The 12,037-nt window shown below is 47.6% G+C and overlaps 8 protein-coding genes across 8 annotated transcripts; 6 read left to right on the forward strand and 2 right to left on the reverse strand.

The window, feature by feature from the left end:
- Positions 1-564: 564 nt before the first annotated feature.
- Positions 565-1,016, forward strand: N7478_010578 (uncharacterized protein; the record flags this gene model as incomplete). Its single annotated transcript, XM_056926792.1, has 2 exons — positions 565-913; positions 964-1,016. The coding sequence occupies 2 exons, from the start codon at positions 565-567 to the stop codon at positions 1,014-1,016; spliced, it is 402 nt and encodes a 133-aa protein (XP_056776162.1).
- A 773-nt stretch (positions 1,017-1,789) lies between these two features.
- On the reverse strand, positions 1,790-2,590 carry N7478_010579 (uncharacterized protein; the record flags this gene model as incomplete). Its single annotated transcript, XM_056926793.1, has 2 exons — positions 1,790-2,335; positions 2,423-2,590. 2 exons carry the CDS (start codon positions 2,588-2,590, stop codon positions 1,790-1,792), a joined length of 714 nt encoding a protein of 237 aa, XP_056776163.1.
- Positions 2,591-3,645: 1,055 nt separating this feature from the next.
- Positions 3,646-4,270, forward strand: N7478_010580 (uncharacterized protein; the record flags this gene model as incomplete). Its single annotated transcript, XM_056926794.1, has 2 exons — positions 3,646-3,962; positions 4,078-4,270. The coding sequence occupies 2 exons, from the start codon at positions 3,646-3,648 to the stop codon at positions 4,268-4,270; spliced, it is 510 nt and encodes a 169-aa protein (XP_056776164.1).
- Positions 4,271-7,063: 2,793 nt separating this feature from the next.
- Positions 7,064-7,640, forward strand: N7478_010581 (uncharacterized protein; the record flags this gene model as incomplete). Its single annotated transcript, XM_056926795.1, has 2 exons — positions 7,064-7,174; positions 7,239-7,640. The coding sequence occupies 2 exons, from the start codon at positions 7,064-7,066 to the stop codon at positions 7,638-7,640; spliced, it is 513 nt and encodes a 170-aa protein (XP_056776165.1).
- Positions 7,641-8,216: 576 nt separating this feature from the next.
- On the forward strand, positions 8,217-8,864 carry N7478_010582 (uncharacterized protein; the record flags this gene model as incomplete). The annotated part of the gene is made up of 1 exon (XM_056926796.1): positions 8,217-8,864. The coding sequence occupies one exon, from the start codon at positions 8,217-8,219 to the stop codon at positions 8,862-8,864; it is 648 nt and encodes a 215-aa protein (XP_056776166.1).
- A 683-nt stretch (positions 8,865-9,547) lies between these two features.
- On the forward strand, positions 9,548-10,115 carry N7478_010583 (uncharacterized protein; the record flags this gene model as incomplete). The annotated part of the gene is made up of 2 exons (XM_056926797.1): positions 9,548-9,672; positions 9,830-10,115. 2 exons carry the CDS (start codon positions 9,548-9,550, stop codon positions 10,113-10,115), a joined length of 411 nt encoding a protein of 136 aa, XP_056776167.1.
- A 72-nt stretch (positions 10,116-10,187) lies between these two features.
- Positions 10,188-10,541, forward strand: N7478_010584 (uncharacterized protein; the record flags this gene model as incomplete). The annotated part of the gene is made up of 1 exon (XM_056926798.1): positions 10,188-10,541. The coding sequence occupies one exon, from the start codon at positions 10,188-10,190 to the stop codon at positions 10,539-10,541; it is 354 nt and encodes a 117-aa protein (XP_056776168.1).
- A 668-nt stretch (positions 10,542-11,209) lies between these two features.
- N7478_010585 (SUR7/PalI family protein) lies at positions 11,210-12,037 on the reverse strand (the record flags this gene model as incomplete). The annotated part of the gene is made up of 3 exons (XM_056926799.1): positions 11,210-11,416; positions 11,463-11,984; positions 12,032-12,037. 3 exons carry the CDS (start codon positions 12,035-12,037, stop codon positions 11,210-11,212), a joined length of 735 nt encoding a protein of 244 aa, XP_056776169.1.

Below are 12,037 nucleotides of genomic sequence, written 5' to 3' on the forward strand. Positions count from 1 at the left end.
AGTAGAATTCAGTGTAACCTTCCATTGAAAACTTTTGGGTGGCGGCGCCCATTGCTTAGATCCTTTGCAACCTTGGCCAGCTATGAATTCCTCTAGTCGAAGATTCGCATCCTCATTTGTTCTTGCTATCTTTCACTGAACTCATCTCCTGATAGGGCTACTTTCGCTTGAAGAGCGCTTGAAAACTGCCGTCACCGAGGTAGGTAGGCTCTTGCCAAATTCTAATGCGTAAATCGAATGTTGATCCCGCTTTAGGGAGCTATTGAGTGATTGCCACTTCGTTTGTTCAACAGGTCGCGTCCGATTCTGTTCAGCTCTGCCAAGAGGCTGCAAGAAGTCAACCATGGACCCTGCCAGCCCCCTGTTAGAAATTTGGGAGATGCAACATGGCGCCCACCAGGAGTACTTTTTGAGCGACCAAAGAACGAATTTCTTGTCAATTGCGATTCTCCATAAAGCCGCAACTGCTCACCCATGAGAACACCCCTGGGTTAGAACATTTTCATGCCATTCAATCACTTGCTTACCGCCAAACGGTCATAAACGCTACTCCTCAAGTGCATGATGACGCCCCATAATGCAGTCGGCTGGTCAGCCTGGGAGGAGGAAAACCTCCTTCCCTGGCTCGAATCTAATCGAAACTTGACCTGGAAGGCCTTGTCAATTGCCTATTGGCAGCAGTATCGTGTAAGACGAAGTGTTGAGTCTCTACGAGGGAAAAAGCACCACATCCTTCGAAAACGCCGCGACGCTAGTAGCTCATCCATTGCGCGTGAATCCAAAGTACCGAAGTGTGCAAACTGCAAATGTAAGGGGAAACCACCGAGGCGTCGAAGCAAACGACGGCTTAATAATTTACCCATGCATCAATCAAACCGCAATGGCTCTGCAAAATCGGAAAGACCATTCGCTAGTAAGGTGTCTCTTTGATTTGAATTTTTACCAAATTGATCCATATCACAGATCCGACACTGATGCCAGCAGACTACATTCAGCTTGGTGACAGGAGGGAATGATGGTGTGTCTATGATTGTGTTTGGAGCCCGAAGATTTGGGGCTTGGAGTGTGTGACGGTACCGTACGGAAGATAAATGGCACATATTGACAGACATATAAATTCTTTACGAAAACTTGCATGAACATACAACTTATTCCCTCCCATGATACACCATAAGCTCTTAGGTCTCAAGAATTAGATATTTATTTCTATGACATGGAAGCCATATAGACGTCATATTTGAGGAAGAAATCTGCGACACCCAAAGCTTCATGCTGAGTGTCCTTGAATGCCCACCATTGAACTGCATTTTGACCTAACAGCGCGCTTCCAGTAATATACCGAAATCACCATGGTTGCAAAAATCAAATTTATTGAACGAAATCGACCTCAGTGACAAATGGTAGTCGGTGCTTCTGCATCTAGACCAAAGCTTGACCCTGGCTAGAAGCAAGCCCCAGTTCTTCTATCTTTCCTCTCTACTGCCTTGTCAGTATTTAAGACTGCCGTTAGATTTGACAAGCAGATTTAGGTGGAACATATATGCAGTGAATGGGTAATTCCCTCATTTCGAGAAAGTTACTTTTTGGCGTACCATTGATTGAGGATTGCCAAAATATGGCTTGTGACGATGTAATAGAAAGGTGTATTGACAATAGTTCTCAGGTAACAATGAATGCACTAATGGTGTTAATACTCCTGGTGAGGCTTGAAAAACATGTTCTATCATCACTATCTCACTTCAATCCACCGCACCATCAGAAGGCATACCAACTTGAAAAACAATTGCCGTCAATTTGGGGGAACGGCTTGGTTGATCGCCTGCTGGTCTTGTTGACTGAATTGCGAATTGTAAGATGAGGGTAAATTATCGAATCCAGTAAGGTTGGAGGTTCCGCTTAGACTGGGCCAGTTGAAATTCATGGTCCCTGACCCAGGCAGGAATGTTGCTAGCTGGCGATTCTGGATGGCTTCGATCGAGCTCCAAAGCCCAGTAGCTGCCGATACCAACTGACTATGAGCTTGGTACAAGGCTGACTGTATCTCGCTCCAGCTCACTTGGCCTTGTGTGGCCAGGGTCTGTGCCTCCAGCTCTTGCTTCAAGCGAGAAACCTCACCCTCGGCCTGGATATTCTTGGCTGAGAGACTGTCTTTTTCGGCGAGAATCTGTTCCATCATTTTCATATCCTGTGCCTTTTCTGCCTGAAAACGTGACGTGGCCCTAGCTAGCTGCTCATCCGCTTCTATCTCCATCTTAGTCTGGACCTCAGAAAGGAGATCAGAGCATTTCTGACGGTCGATTTTGCCATGTTTGCGGGAGTCTTTCGCGGAAGAACCCTATGTGCTGTCAATAAAAGGCTAGAGTATGATAGAGCGCCACAAGATTGAATGAATCAGGTCTTGCAGGTCCGAAAAACGACTCACACTGTGATGGCGTTTCAAAATGCCAGACTTTGCGCCCCGGGAGGTTGAAACTGGAAACGCCGATCGGATTGAGACATTTGAAACTGATCGAGCTTTAGTAATCACCGGCCTTACTCGCTGCGAGTGATGGCCATTTCGATCCTGCTTGCAGCTATTTCCTCGCGCCATGGTGAAAGGAGCAATGAGAATGATAAATGCCCGGTGAGAGAAGGGAATTTGGGGTAGGAAGATGGGTCGTCAAACACCACAGCGGTAAAGAGAGATTGATATTTAACACATGCCCTGGAGCCTGCCAAGCCAAGGAATCCATGATTCAAATACTGAAAATAAGTTTTGAAACTCACCGGACACTAGACTGCTGCCAAAGAGGCGATATGGGTAGACTTCGATTGGTCTGCGCTTTGGATCAGGAATCAGCCCAACCTCACATTCTTTATTGTTCTGAGAAATTGGGAAAGTGGGGCTCCGAGACCGACTCAGAAGCCTGTGCCTGAATGGGCCCCTTGGGTATACCAAAAAGTTGACGTTAAGTTGACGACTATTTTATCCCACGCTATCTAAAAAAGGGCATCACCTTTCTTGCTGAGACTTTGGTACTTGCAATATGTGCGGTTGTTCTCGCTGGCCTTCACCACCCAGCTCAAATCAATGGTAATATTTTTGCGGCTATTTTCTATTTTCCTGTAGGCTTATAATAAATATTGTGGATTCACTGCAGACCAATACATAGACAGCCCGTGGATTACTCGGGATGGCGCAACATTGGTAGTTCTGTCGAACTATGCCTCGAGCGGGTCACTCATTTACCCCCAGAAACAAATTAGACGATGAGTCGGGTTAAAATGATGTCGAGGGAGTTATGGGCAAGTCTATCGTTCATGTCGGTTCCCAAAGTGATTTGCAATGGCTCCACAGTTCGCCGCTGTTGAGTCCACATGTGGGCACTCAACAATCACGTTGACTCACCACCATCAAATAAATGGAAACCATCGAAGAGCCATACCTTCTGGATGTTGAGTTTGGTTCATCTCCTGGTGGCCCATTGCAGGAGCAAACACGGTCCCATGGAATCCGTCAAAGGTATTACGTGCATGCGATTTGCGGGCAATGCCGTGACTCACTTAACAAAATGCGGTTGCCACTTCTTTCGTATAAAGAGCAATCATTTACCGGCTGCATTTTGTAACTAGTAAGGAGGGTTCATTTCCTGACTGCCTACAAAAATGAATGCGTATTCTAACGACTCGACTGCCGACCGGCGACAGCGTCTCCGCCAGAGATTGCAGCGTGCTCTCTCGCTCTCATCTTGTGATTCCGATGGCTCTGGAAGTGCCTTGAGTGGTGACACCACAGTGGATGATCCTTCCTTCCGAGGTGAGGCAGACGAGCGCGAGTCCCACCGGGGAAGTGATGAGGGAGAACAATCGCCAGGCAATGAACATCCCGCCCCGAAAGGGTTGGCAAGACCCTTCCCTTCACCTCAGAATGCCGAGGCGATTGATGCAACAGACAGTATCATTGCCATCCAGTGTCTAGCTGAGTATGTCCCCGTCTTTCTTTCTTGAGACCAATAGCTAACCTGACCGAAGTCTAGATAATCGGATGAAGTAAGTGAGGAAGCTGGACCGTCCCAAACACTGCTGACAACTTCTTAGTGGCCTCGAAAGTGCTCTGCATGAGCAAAATATATGGAATGAATCGATAAACCATTTGTTGGAGGATTTCAGCAAGCGATTGGCAGCTGTGGAAACGCTATTCCAAAACGTCAGGGACACGGGAAGGGCGGGAAGGGAAGCGACGGGTGGTCGTCGTCGCTCTACCCGGCAGAGTGCGCAGCCACGTCAGTGAAAAGAAGGTTATTGGGCAGGTATGACGATAGGGTTCTTGGAAGGCATAAGCTTGTCTTAGCCACGTTTTTCTCGAAACTGGAAGGGTGATGATGTGCGCCGACGAGCTGTTCTTTCTTCTCTTCAAAATGAGACCTTTTCTGTGTATGCTATCTTACTTTCCTTGAAACAGAATTATACTCATGTCTCCAAGCAAGTCGTTCTAACAATCGAGGAATCAAGACTCAGCCACCGAATTGAACAAGAGCTGCAGCAGAGATTCAGCTGCGCGGCATCAAAGGCCACTCGCCACAAGCTTGAAACTTGCCCCTCTTTTCAGCCGATTTCTGGCCATGTAAAGAAATATCAAAGTGAAAGCTTTGTCAAAGGCTCATAATCATACTCTATTACTACCTCAAAGATGTTCCTTGACGCTCGGAGCATCCTCACGTCTAGGCACCATATTCTTTTCGCCTCGTTTGTATAGCGTATACAAAATATGAAAGCAACAGCGTGCTAGGGACATGAATCTGTGAACTATGTCAGAATTGCTGGCTCTATTCTTTGTGACAATGTTGGCCACGCTTATATACCCTTTTCCCCCGGCGACTATTGACTGCGAAGCGTTCGGTTGGTCGGTGTTCAAACATGGATACTTTTGATAAGCATCTCGTTTTCAATTTTCGTGCCATTCAAGGGAAAGAACTTGGAATTGCGCCAGTCTTTTCAAAGATAGTGCGTCCCGGCCGCGCACAAAAATCTTCTCACTCGCCAAGCCTTTTTACTCGTACATCAAAAGTCGTTACAGGCGCGCCGAAGACTCTTTGCCTTCCCCGTCTCCTAGCCATCGCTGATCTGAACTCCGCATTTCTTGTACGGCACGAACGTCCATGGGACACCTATTAAGAAATCTTTCACGCGGATCTTGCCGGCGAAGTCATCTTTGCTAGCCGACGCACACACCGATCCCGCATTGTGGCCATTCGAAAGTATCAGAGGCAGGACGCTCGCCGTTTGATCGACCGATTCGGTCACCTAGAGCATACCAATGTACTGAGACTCCATGAATGCTATCTCTACGGGGATTCTGGGTTCTTCCTGCTTGATGACCTGCCCTTCACTCTAGGAATTATTTCAGAAAGTCCCCGGGTTCATCTGAATGAAAAGGAGCTGAGCGCTATATTGTCTCAGGTATGTCAGGCAACGTTTTTTACGCGGCGTATTCTAACCCATGTCCTGTAGGTCATCAGTGGGATGCGCTATTTGCACTCATTTGGACTCACTCATCAATCGCTTGGTTGCGGGGATTTTCTACTTGGACTGGACGGAGCTGTCAAGATCGGTGCGTCAACTGCCCTTGGTAGTGATTCAGACTGACATTCTCCAGCACGCTTAGAGCTCTGTGTAGACTGCACACCAGATCAGGCTGAGCAGGCGTGCCTGTCAATGATTCCATCACTGGCCTTGCAGCTCATGCACAAAGATCAGGAGAGCGAAGAAACTCGCATCGCACATTGGCCGATCAGGTGTGCTGCAAGCCAATTCCTGGCTGTTGCCAAGTCAGCAAAGTCAATCCCGGCACTTCAGAAGGTAGCACTCCCATTTAAGCTTCCTCTGTCTAACAGCCATCTAACAAAAGGCAGAACGATTTTATCGCCAGCAATGCTCATGATGGGAAAAAGCTCGCTAGTCTTGTTAGGCAACTACTCTGCTCTCGATAGATCATGGCGATAGCAATCGTCCGTTTTGGTGGAAAGTCTCTATTTCTCGACGAGTATATGTGTAACTAGTTCACACAGCATAGTTTTCTAATTCAATAACCCTGTCATGAGGCCTCAATCATCAAACCTCCTTCAACTTTGTTGACAGTCTACTTAACAACATTGAATAAGCCAGTCAAAACGCACTCAAAAGCTCAATTGAGGGCCAGTCTAGCGACGAGCCATTTTTTTAGTAAATATCAAAGTGACCGCCTATCGCAAATGCCAATGCCGGTGTCCACGTGTTTTCCGATGCATAGTACTGTGTGCATGTGCGGGTGTCTCACTTTGCCCTTTGTGAATCCTTTCTGGAAGTGGCGTGGCTCTCACAATCCCATTCTAGGAAGAGAATTAGTTTCATGAGGTGGATGAAGAGATACCCAAAACTGACTGCGTAATAAGAGACCGTGGGCGAGAAGATTGGGCTAGAGGCCTGTCACGGATCAATACTCGGACAATGAAGGAATGTGGCTAACATACCGCGATGGAAAGAAGCAGCGATACTCCCATCAGCCAGAGCTTTATATTGGCCATTTTCACGAGCGTGGGGAGAAACAATCATAGCGGAAAGGGGGGCATTTATGTTCGAGTGCACGCCAACGCAGGAACGAACGACCGAGAAAAGCAAAAGTGTTGCTTACTGTGATATTCAAATAAGCGCATAGTCAGTAGCTCGCTCATAGGTCGCAGGTCCTTTCTCTGAACACCCCTCACATTGTCCACGACGATTCGTAAGGTGCATCTGAGTACAATGAAAATTAGTTTTCCAAGACAGTGTCGCATATTGTCTGTTGCATCAGCACGTCCGGTCTAGACTAATTGACTCAGATGACTGTCGAAAAGAAAGGTCTGGTGAGTTGTCGGTGAGCAAACAAATGGGAGAAGAGTTGACCAACAGTTGAGTCAACTAAATTCAAAATTTTCGTGTGCAGTAGCCTGTGTTTGAACCATGGTATGAGTTCGAACACACTGCAAAAGCAAATATAAAATGACATCCATCGCCTTAATTCTCATTTCATCTATCTTTTCAACTCGGTGTTTCGTTGACTCGCACCATGGACCCTCTTCCCGAAATCGGCTCTCTTCGTCATGCCACCGAGCACACAGAGAGCCCGTCTTCTGCTATGATGCAGGAACAACCTACCCAAGAAATTCCGGACCAGCAGGTACGTTCTACATCGAAAATTATTTGAACCTCACTTTTCTTCGTTAGATACTAATGTGTTTCAGACGGTGCCAGACAACAGCATTCCGGGCAGCTCCCGCACGATCCTTAAACAGCCGTTCGAAGAGATACAAGAAACTTTGGCGGATCTCGAGATCAATGACCCCAAACTAGCCTTTCAGGCAGCTCGACTTGTCGGGTTATACCGACGCCCGTGGGAATCCTGTGTTTCTAAGCAAATGCGAGAGGCTCAGCTTATTCAGGAGAACCATAGTCTGCGTGAAGCTATAGATCATATTCAGACAGAGAAGCACGACCTCACCATCCGTTCGGAAGAGCTGAAGATCAAGTTGGAGGCTTTCGATCGAGCGTTCGAGTCCTCGCGACAGCAAGTCATGGGCATCATGGATATATGGCGTCAATGTGAGTGTGGAGATCTGGACGATGTGATAATGGAGGCGGAATAAGTGGTTCGGGAGACTGGTTACTTCAAGGCAGGATGGCCTTGCCGAAAAGGCCCGGTTGCTTGTCCGCAGTGTTGTGATTGTGAATTATTGGCGGGGCTATCCCAAGACTACAATGTAGGTAGCCCGTCTCAAAATTTGTAGCACCTAAATACGAACTTCTGCTAGCATACCTGTCGTACTTTCCATTCTGTAGATGTCATTGACCAAGAGCCCGAGGGCAGCTGGCAAGATCCGTAAATTTTGATGAGCCAAGAAATGGTGTACGAATCCTATCCATGATCAGGCCCTGTTCCTTGTAAGAGAGGAGGGATGATATGTTGAACTTGTGACTCCTCCGGTGCGTTGCTTCAACTGATGGTTCATTCCCCATTTAACGCCTGTGATGGAATGATTGGCCATGCCATACCAAGCCATGAAGTTCGTCCGCCTGCCAAGCGAATTATTTAAAGGAGAGGGTGTCCTGACAGAAAGACATCCAAATTCACCAACCTGTCCCTAGCCTTGAGAAATTCGTTCATATATCTTGGTCGCTGCCCCTTTTCCCGCAAAGTTCTTAGAAGAATGAGTCGTTCAGACATGATTAACTTGCGTCGCCCGACATTCAACTTCAGTCACCCTTGCCGAGATGAAATTGATCTGGACTTGGACCTTGACGAGATCTGGAGGCTAATATGCACCATGTCAGCTGGCCCACCTTACGTTGAGTATGATGGCGAGCTGCTTACCGAAGAACCCTTAGAGGCGACAAATTGCCCTCACTGCCGGTACTACTCCACGGCCAACTGTTTCCTTTATTCTAATTCCTCGGCTTCCTGCTTTTTTGAGTGGCCCGGGCCCGATCCCCTCTCTACTGCGGCATGCATTGATGAGATTTTTGATTTGATGCTGCCCAGGCGGGACCTTCAAATGGCACATGTCCTCGAGTTTCGCCTTCTAAGACTGGATCCATGTACCGGAGAGACGATTGCGCAGGATATCCTTTTCTTATCGCGAGTCGAGACCTTCCTGGAGAATCTTCACCGCTTGCAGGCACAGATCTTTGACATACTTCGCCTTACTGCAGTGGGAATCCGCGTGTCATCATTCCGACTGCTGGTGGAACCGCTCGCGAGGACTCTCGCTTTTCACGGTGAGGTATCTAGCCTGGGCACTGATCGCGCGAGTGTTCGGATGCTCTTAGATCCTGCTCTTTTTGTGCAGAACTTGACTGCAAACTATCGTTAAAGAGGCATCTCGCTTCCCTGTTTCAAACTACAGTGCTGCGTTTCCTTTGGAGGTCGAGATTGTGTTGCGTCTTCAATAAACCCCCCAGTCAGGGACTTTGCAATGAGACATATTTTCGATTATGTAATGAAATACCGATCCCAAGTCATCCCACCGCACGGATGTTTGGCGTGTCGGAGGTCAGCTTGAATCAGTGATTGTGTAGTCATTCAATGAGACTTCAAACAACTTCTCAAACTCGGCATCAGAAACAGACTACAGATCACTGTTTTACATAGTAACGGAAGGTATCCTAATCTGTTGTGATGAAAGCCCTCCATTATCAACGTGTTGATTCAACAACCACCTTACCAGTCATTATGGCCGTCGACCTTGTTTGCGGACCGTTCGGTCAACATGCTCAATTGTTCTTTTAACCTTTGTGTACCACAAATTTTGGACAGATGAAAATGGAAAATAGCGTCCCGAAATTTGCATCCAGGTGTAACACCGGCTGCAGTCTCTGTGTGAACTTTCCAATTCGCTTTCTCCACAAAAACCTAGTCAAAAATATTCTAGCTCTTTTCAAGTGTGACATTGTCGCTGAGAATGTGCACTCTTCACTTAGACTGAACGCAGCAAAGAACGCTTGATCAACAGCCCAAATTACTTATTTTGTACGACAGCTCATTGCCTTATACAATATGGGCAAAAGCCGGAAGCGGATCAAACGATACCAGCGACTAGACGACCATGCAACTTCAGCCAAAGACCCAGCAGAAGAAATCTCACCTCTAATCGGTTTTATGCCATGTCGAAATGGGAGCAGGTAAGTGATTCCACCCCATAGACGGCCGTCGCTGACCACTCGAGCTTCAAGCTCCCGCCAGATGATGCAAAAATCCCTCGATTACCTACGGACAAAGAAGACCTTTGGTGCGACATCATTCTACTCCTACATATTATTCTACCTCTCAAGTTAACAGTATTTTTTGCCCAGAGGTCATGCATGATATATCCGATCTGGTCGACTTACCCATCGCATACGTCCCGTTTCGTGTTCAACATTTTGTTCTTCTAGCCCTCCAGCGGTATTTGGAAGCCGAAGCCTTTCGCTTCGTGGAGCAGTGGCTACCAAAGGAGGCTGAGTCGAATGGATGGTCCTGTGCAGAGGCGCTGGAATTGCACAAGCTATTTCCATTTTTGAAGAAAAATTGCAGAAAGCTTCCGCTGTCTGCATTTCCACAGAAACAAAAGCCTCCGCCGAACTAGCACGAGCCAATTTGTGCCATTCGCCATGCTGCGGTGCACCGTATTTCTCAGAACCGCAACTCTCTTCTAAAAATGGTCAATAACGCGATTGGACTGGTGTGGTTATTGAGTGGGAGTTGCGAGGCCAAAAAACTCTATGAATTCTGGATTCTCCTAGACTATATCCTGCCGCAGACGCACCGAGCCCAAATAGACCACTCGCCAACCCCAGTGTTGCAGACGAAAGGAAGCCGGCGAGCCCACAATCGCAAAACCCTGCAAGCTGAAATATTACAGCAAGCTGCCTTGCGCAGAGCTCTCGGAGAGGTATTTGAAGCCATCGAAGACAAGTTTGTTCTTGAGTTCCAGCAGGCCCTGAAAGAGATCTTTCCGGCTTCAAGTGACCAGGACGCGATCTCCTTTTTAAGAGCTATCCAGCAACAATAAACAAGCTTTGCTAAATCTTTGATCACAGTTGGCGAATCCTGCCAACTGGTCGAGACCTAAAATTACCATCGACGTACGGCAAGTTTGTCGGCAAATCAAGATTTGCTGTTCCTGTCTACCAATTTTGCCGCGGCAATTGTATTAGGTCCGTCCTTCGCTATCATTGGCTACGTAGTCATGATCGGGCCGCTACAAGATAGTGAACGGCAGTATCGCGATACCAAATGTGCAGTTAGTCTAACCGACTGGTTTTCTCCTCGCCTCAGCTAGCAATTTTCATTAGAACCAAGGTAAACAGTATGTCTCAAGTCATTTGAACAGGAGCAAGAAGTGACCACCGGTAGGTCGCGTATGTTGTAAGACGCTGGTAGAATCCGAGTTCTTGGCCACCAGCGATCCAATTTCAGCAGCTTACCAACCCTAACACGCTACTACAATGGTAAATTTGACCAAGCAGTATATCCTCCAAATGAAATAATAACACGCATGAAATCCAAAAATCTTTTAGGTCTCCTTGCCAATCCCTCCCCTGTTGCTTCGGTGGAATGGGTGTCGACGAGCTGTGGCAAGACGGTATACAGTGAAAGAGGGCTTTCAAACCCATCAAGGTATCATCGCTAGGAGCGGAGAGTCACTCCGCTTCCCCCTTGGCCCGCATCCTGCATTAATCAAAGGTCACGGCAGAATAGTCGGATGAGCCAAACTGAAAAAGCTCCCAGAGAGAGAATCATCGCCATCCAAAGAAGGGTAAGCATGGAGCCCCCCACCCGGGCCTGGCCGCCAAGGCCATCGAGCACTTCGGTGATAGTATGAATGAGAATGCCATACATGGCGGTAACGCTGATGGCAGCCGCAGTGACTAGAATCACCGAGCACTGAAGAGTCAGCAGTTTTCGAATGAAGGAGAATCTGAAAACTCACCATATGGAGCGCGGCGAGCAGTTTCTTGTGTCCACCGTAAAACTCCCTCCATACGCCAAGTACTATTACTAAAACGGTCATTATAAACCCTAGGATGCACATGCAGGTGATCCCATGAGAAAGCCTCGCATAGCCACTAATATCGTGATCTTCTTGCTCGCGTAGTATATGGTCGACGAGTGGAGAGGCTGATCGTAAAATCGCGGATAGGTCGAAGTGGAATGATAGGCTCGGGTGAGAGCACACGGCCTTTTGATCGTCATCTCCGCTGCAGTATCCCCAAAGGCCAACATGATAGTAGTCTGGCAGATGAACTTTGATCTCGCTAGTAATCTCTTCTGCCGCACCCACGACCTGGTGGGGCGTGCTTTCTACCGTGCTTGTTATACCCGAGGTGGCTGACCCGATCTCTGTTGGTATTTCCTTGGGGTTAAGGCTGACCGGAGGGGCTCGAGGAAGAAGCTGCGAGAATCCCTGACTAATCGAGCTGCCCTGTATTCTTGGAAAGTCCTCAAGGTTAACCTGCACGATATTAGCTTGGTATAGAAACTATCCATGGGCATGCTTACTTCCAT

The sequence above is a fragment of the Penicillium angulare genome (assembly GCF_028827245.1).
Source record: "Penicillium angulare strain IBT 27051 chromosome Unknown utg000007l_segment0_segment0, whole genome shotgun sequence".
Lineage (NCBI taxonomy): Eukaryota > Fungi > Ascomycota > Eurotiomycetes > Eurotiales > Aspergillaceae > Penicillium > Penicillium angulare.